This window comes from Electrophorus electricus, chromosome 8 (genome assembly GCF_013358815.1).
Source record: "Electrophorus electricus isolate fEleEle1 chromosome 8, fEleEle1.pri, whole genome shotgun sequence".
Lineage (NCBI taxonomy): Eukaryota > Metazoa > Chordata > Actinopteri > Gymnotiformes > Gymnotidae > Electrophorus > Electrophorus electricus.
The window spans coordinates 3,258,288-3,265,584 of NC_049542.1; the positions used below are offsets into that span (position 1 = coordinate 3,258,288).

Below are 7,297 nucleotides of genomic sequence, written 5' to 3' on the forward strand. Positions count from 1 at the left end.
TGTAAAAGACACCCACGGCAGTGATGTCCACGGGGATGTTTGTTTACGTTCCGTTTCACGCGTGCTTATATGTTATGATTCGGGGGCCACATCCGCTCGCGTTCGGGTTTCGTTTGTTTTCGTTGAACACTTTGAACACCGGAGGCTTGTGTTCGCCGTGCGTGCTCCACCAGTGCCTCGGACCGCAAGTGGTGAAGTGCAGAAACAGCTTGAAAGAAGAAATGCATGTACCCTCACACCACAGAGCAGTTGACCGTAACCTCACAGGGCCGTGTCCTGTAGCCAAATGCACTCACCACTCGCTTTACCAGAAAACACGTACCTGACACCTACACTAACTGGCCACTTAATTAATTTCACGCAACTTCTAAAGGCGTGGCGGAAGCGTACAATTCCAGGGCCCATCTGCTGCCTCTGCTGTGTTACTTACAGGTCGGTTTCTGGCCAGTGAAAGTGTTAGTGGGACCAGATGGCCCGTCGTCTCTGTACACCTACGGGCTGCTCCTGTTTCACACACGGTCGTAATGACGTGGTGTTTGTCGGTGAAAACGTGGCTGACATAAACACAGGCGAGGCAGGAACACAGTACAACAAACGACAGCTAACGGAAGCAAAGATCCGAGTGCGAACGAGGGGTGGTGCAAAGGGTTATAAAGGTCAGAGGTTAGTCAAAAGCGGGAGTCATGATTGGTTTAGAGTGGTCTCAAGCAACGGCCCACAAAAGGAAGAAACGGTGATATGTGCGCTTATTGGTGATACAGGGAACGGGGATGCGGTCGTGCGCGCGCGCAGGACCTCTATCTGCGGGAAGGTTCGACGGGTACCCATGGGACGGTTATGTTGGTTAGATGAATTTAAGCTGTAAAAATAACAGTGAGTCCTGTTGAATGTTCCATTCTAGACTGGGGCTCTTCTGATTATGGTTAAGGTTGCAATACCTACAGTAATATACAATATATTGCTGGTAAGCATAAATGTTGTGTGTGTGTGTGTGTGTGTGTGTGTGTGTGTGAGAGAGCGAGAGAGAGAAAGATACAGGCAGATGGAGGACATGTTTCATGTGAATGAGAAAGAACGTTTTTTCTTGTACTGTGAACTGACGGAACCACATGTACTTCACGTCCCTGTAAACACATGTCCCTGGGAAATGTCAACTGCAGTACACACACACACACACACACACACACACACAAAGCTGCTATTGTAACTCGGGTAAGGTGAAATAAGGGAGAGTGGGTGGATGCTTGTGCGCTTGGGGGCGGGGTTGGGGGCGGAGAGTGGGTGGATGCTTGTGCGCTTGGGGGCGGGGTTGGGGGCGGAGAGTGGGTGAGAAGGACGCAGAAGGGCCACCAGGAATGGAGGATGCCCAGGAAGCGTGCGATGCCTAGGAACCCCTGCATGTTCCCTCACGGCTCCGCTCTACGAGTCGTGTTCAGCCTTCCAAATCTCTGCTCGTCCGGTCAGGCCTGCTTAGCTATTGAGCTAGAGGCAGTCTCTCTCTCTCTCTCTCTCTCTCTCTCTCTCTCTCTCCTCCTGCAGTATTCATCGCTCACTCCAGAGCCCTTCTTTCCTAATTACTCTCCGCCCAACCCCCCGAGCCAAACCGGCGTGGCGTCTCCCCACCAGGGAGAACACAAACTGCGCGGAAATGTGTAGAAGAGTGTGGGTGTGCGTCGTTCTGGAAAGAGAGAGAAACGTTTGTGTTTTCGCGACTATGTTTGTGTTTTTGCGAGTGTAGTGCGAGTGAGACAGAATGAGAAAGAGAATGCAATAAGTTTTTGGCATTTGTATATGAGTGTGTGTGTATATGTGTGCTAAAGAGAGACAGAAAGTCAATGTGTGTGTGTGTGTGTGTGTGTGTGTGTGTGTGTGTGTTGCGCTCTAAAATCGTTTATTATTCATCAGAGCACTGCACTGGTGATCTTTCTCCAAAGCCATGCCCCTCTGCGCGAGCCGCTTGCGCGAGAGAACAGTTCAAACGCTTGCCCTCCGCGTTCGAAAGCCCCGCCCCTGCCCTGGCCACGCCCCGCCCTGGCCACGCCCCCACCCCTGCCCTAGCCACGCCGACCACCCGCTCAGCACGAGCGCTACGGAGGGCCAGCCAACCATAAATCACGACGCACGCGAGCACGAGCGCGAGGCCGAGCGCTGTGCTCGAGCTTTGAACACGAACACGCGGTTTAATAATCTCCTGCCAGACACTTCGTTAATCTATTTATTTAATATCCTCCTGAACAAGCCTGTAGGAACTGAGGTGAGGTCTCCAAAGGACAGGTTAATGACAGCTTGTTCTCACTCACACACACACACACACACACACACACACACACACACACACACACTAAAACTCATCGATGCACACTTCTCTTTTGCATCTTTTTGAATCCAGTATCCTCGCGGGCAAGTTCTCCAGCTTAGCCAGAGTGCGAACGGTCTGTCCCATCACGTGTGAGTTATCACGGAGAGGTTCACGTTAGGGAATCGCCTTTGTATGCTTGGAAGGTACTAAACTCCTCTATGTTCTGAGAAATCCAGCTACTGTTTTCAAAAACTACGCCAAATGCACAGTAAAGGTCAAGGAAAGTAGTAAATGGCTAATTAACTCGTTTGACCTGTTTTAGTTTTTTTTTTTCAGGTGTGAAAACCAAACTGTTTTGTGTTCACCATTCAAGGCAGCTATCACTTAGCATTGCTAAACCAACTTCACCAAAATATTGTGTAATGATATATCTTCCGAACATATATTGAAAAACGTTAAAAAAGGCCATGTGAAAAATACCGAAGATATCTTTTAAAAAAAAATTGATTTACTTATTTGTTTTGTATTTCAGAAAATGTTTTATTTAAACATTTATTCTCTTTTATGTATTTACTATTGCTCTTTAATAAATGATGGAGTAATTGATAGAATACTCTATTACTAAAATAATCAAATACTGCCGCCCTACACAAACACACACACACACACACACACACACACACAGAGAGACACACAGAAAGAGAGAGAGAGAGAGAGACACTCACAACTACACACAGAAACAGACATACACACACATATAAATACACACAGACACACACAGAGACGCACATACTCACAACTACACACAGAAACACACAAACACACATATAAATACACACACACACACAACTACACACAGAAACAAACACATAAAAACACAGATATAAATACACACACACACACAACTACATACAGAAACAAACACATAAAAACAGATATAAATACACACACACACACACAGAGACGCACATACTCACAACTACACACAGAAACACACAAACACACATATAAATACACACACACACACAACTACACACAGAAACAAACACATAAAAACACAGATATAAATACACACACACACACAACTACATACAGAAACAAACACATAAAAACACAGATATAAATATACACACACACTCACACACTCACACACACACTCACATACACACACACTCACACACACACACACACACACTCACACACACTCACACACACACACACACACTCACACTCACACACACACACACACACGTCCTGCTAACTGTATTCTTTTGTTCTTCTTTGTGTCTCATGGGGTTGTTGACCATGCAGGACACAGCACAAGCCAAAACAACTGCCCAGGGACAAAAGGGGCTGATCAGGTCCACTGTCTTAGTGACCTTTAGTGACCTTTGACTATTTAACACAACTATCTGTCCAAGGCTGGAAACAGCTCCATTTTTTCTGATGAGTGGCAATTTGTAGATGCTCCCTACTCAAGCAGTAGAGGCTAAAACCTGCCTCTAAAAGAGCCTGGGGCAACAGGGCCAAATATCTGCCCCAAAACTCTGTCAATCACAAGCTCATCAACCCACCACCGTGAGTGAGGGAGACAGAAAGTGAGGGAGTGGAGAGAGAAAGAGGGAATAGGAGCAGAGAGAGAGAAAGGGGGGGGGAGAGAGAGAGAGAGAGAGAGAGTGAGTGAGAGTGTGTGTGTGTGAGTGTGTGTGAGAGAGAGAGTGAGAGAGAGATGGGGAGAGAGGGAGAGAGGGAGAGAGAGTGTGTGTGAGAGAGGGAGAGAGAGAGTGTGAGAGAGAGAGAGATGGGGAGGGAGTGTGTGAGAGAGGGAGAGAGAGAGAGAGATGGGGAGGGAGTGTGTGAGAGAGAGTGAGAGAGAGAGAGAGAGAGAGAGAGAGAGAGAGATGGAGAGAGAGAGGGAGATGTCATTATCAGATCTTATCAGATATGGCTGTGTCCTCAAATTTTCCTCAGCTCATCAAATTCAGAAGCAGGAAATGGAGATAACAGAGCCAAGAGAGGAGCCGACAGGAAGACATTAGAACTCACTAGCGGTGGAGCTACCTCAGGTTTTGAAAAAGAAATAAATTAATTAATTTCCTAGAGTCATTTGATCTCCACTGTTGCTGTTTCCATTACTTGTGCGTCTTGAATGAATTCTACAACAAAATTAGCCTGGCGCAGTTTGACTCCGAACGATTGTACAGAGAGGCAATGAGACGAGGTCCTCGGAGCTGTCCGCGGTGCTTAAACGCGCATCGTGAGAGCTGTCCGCGGTGCTTAAACGCGCCTGGTGAGCTTGAACGCATCTAAACTGACATTGTAGCATTGGGTCCGGTGCAAATATTAACTAGCCAAGTCCAAGCTCAAGACCACGACCAACATGGGAGGGGCCGGGACGGGGATAGAAACAAGGACCGGAGTCAAATCTGAGTCAAATCAGAGTCAAATCAGAGTCAAATCTGAGTCAAATCTGAGTTCAGTGGTGTGTAAGTTAGCGAAGCTGCAAATTTTACAATTTCAGTTTTAATGCAACGGTTCTTATTTCAATCAGTCAAGTGGGCACAAATAAGCAATCAATAATGTATGAAATGCAAAGGCAACAGCAAATCACACCTTCATTGCATCTCAATCACTCTGTAAATTATTTCCAAAGTAAACTTTGCTACTATGGATACTCTTTCATCCTGGCTGGCATTGGGATGAAAAATTCTAGTCACCCCAGACCGAGCCAGGAGTAAATATTCACTCAAATGCATGACATGACAATTAAAATATGTGGTGTGGAACTCAGCATTGAGCAGTACAACACCATATCTGTGTTTTCTCCAGTAACACATGCTTAAGTTAACAGCAACCCGAACTGCAGGTCTCCACAAGCAACCTTTAACCTATAAACCTTCATACGTTTATTGCGTGCATGCACGCGTGTGTTTTAAATGTGCGCGCACGCGCGTGTGCATGCTTGTGCGCGTTTGTGAATGCGCGTGTTCATGTACGGGCATGTACGGGTGCGTTTGCGTGTCTCCTGGCCTCTCACCTTCACCAGCTCCTCCAGCTCGCTGGAGTTGACGCACGAGTGCTCGGTAAGGAACTGCAGCTTCTGGCCGAGGATGGCCACCCGCTGCCAGCTTTCGTGCGGCTGCTCCAGGGCCTTGAAGACGGTGGCGCCCACGATAAGGTAGAGCACCACCAGCAAGAAGACGGTCAGCACCGTCTTCCAACGCATGACGCTGGCGCGCGGCTCGAAGTCCTCCGGGGGGCTCAGCACCACCGGCTTGGCCGAGAACGACAGGCGGGGCTTGGAATTGTGGGCGGCGGCTTTTGGATCCAGGAGGTCGGGAGCGGCCACTAGAGGGAGACGGAGAGAAGGGGGGGGGGGGGGGTGGGGGGGGATATAGAGTGAAAAGGGATTGAGTGACAGCGAAGAGAGAGAGAGAAAGCAAGGGAGTGAAGAGTGGCATGGATGGAGGGATGGATGGATGGATGGATGGATGGATGGATGGACAGACTCCATTGTATTTAATCAAAAATGCATTCAAAACAACACAACTAATTTTGTCAGTGTACACCTTTCCAGTTAACAGCCACAAACTACGAGGCGTGTACAAGAATCCACTATGAACTTCAGTTATTATTTCTGTTCACCCAAAACACATCAAAGATACCCAGCCATCTCTAGCTTAGACTTACTAAGCCAGTCGTGTTTACGTTGGGCTAGATCCCGGGCCGTCTCGGTGTAGATCCCATTTAAAATAGCGTATGAGGTTACTTCTGAACAGCACAGGGTTACAAATCCGTTAAAACAATCGATATACACATAGATCCAAACGTCTAGGCCTACGGGAAATAGATCCGTGATGAACTGGTGCACGCGATTTCTCACTCCCGGGGGAGCGATCCATCGGGACGCTCGCGCGCCGCACGCGCAGCCAAATCACACCCGAGCGAACGCGAGGAAAGATTTAAGTTCAGAAAGGACCTGTTGTCCGTACTGCGTTTAATTACGTCGGCTGTGAAATTATATATATATATATATATATATATAAAGCTCACGATGGATGCGCATTGAACACTTTTACGAGTACAACTAAATTGTGAAAACGTGTTCAGTAAAATGCAAGCAACCGTCTCGCGATTTTGTTTTACTGTTACAAAGAGCAAAGCGTCGGGTTGCTTTGAAACTGCTTTCTACGCTGAGCAGGGTGGCCTTCTGTTCTTCTGCACCGCTATTAAACACTTCTCCGACTAAAACCGAACCCGACTCGGCTCACTTCGTCCTTTTCCGCCGCCGTACTCTCCTAAACCTACTACGTAACTAACGTCTCGACGGCAGATGCTCCGAGCCGTGCGAATAAAAAAAAGTTCAAATGGTTTTTAGCCCCTTACTTCTTCGGTTCCAAATCTTCCACGTCCCTGTTCTTTTATGTTCTTCATGTGCAGAGTTTTCCCCCTTATAACCTCTCGTGATAACGGGGTAGTCGGACTCGCCGTTTCCGTAACCCCGGGGGCTCCTCGCGACTTGCTGTCGGGAGTTCACTCCGCCTCGAGCCCCAGCCTGTCCTCGCGCGCCGGTGTACGGTCTGCTATCGATACGTTTATCGGGACACGTTGGAAACGGAGGGCGCGCAGACGGTGAGGCGGAACGGGGAGGCAGAGCTCAACGTCTAACGGCGCCGCACTCGTCTTTGCGGACATCGCGCCCACCGGAGAAGTGTCCGGTGGTCCTTTAGCGCGCGGCTGTTTTCCTTTAAGTACCGGACGGACCGGAGATGAGCCACTCACGGAGTGTGGAGGAAAAACAGCGCGCATGCGTCCTCCTTCTCTCTCTCTCTGTCTCTCTCTCTCTCTCTCTCTCTCTCTCTCTCTCTCTCTCTCTCTCTCTCTCTCTCTCTCTCTCTCACACACACACACACACTCGCAATAGACCATGGTGTCCCTTCAGCTGCGCTCCCGCAGTCTGTTCATTGTTCGTTAGTTTCTCCTAAAGCGCGCGTGCAC

General features: G+C 48.4%; 1 protein-coding gene across 1 annotated transcript in view; it reads right to left on the minus strand.

The window, feature by feature from the left end:
• kcnk2b (potassium channel, subfamily K, member 2b) overlaps window positions 1-7,062 on the minus strand; it is a 21,886-nt gene extending 14,824 nt beyond the window's left edge. Inside the window, exons 1-2 of the mRNA XM_035529448.1 lie at window positions 6,686-7,062; window positions 5,337-5,647 (exon numbers count right to left, since the gene is read on the minus strand). Of these exons, the coding sequence (XP_035385341.1) occupies window positions 5,337-5,647; window position 6,686 (312 nt within the window). The 5' untranslated portion in view covers window positions 6,687-7,062. The remainder of the gene's footprint in view (window positions 1-5,336; window positions 5,648-6,685) is intronic.
• Window positions 7,063-7,297: the final 235 nt, after the last annotated feature.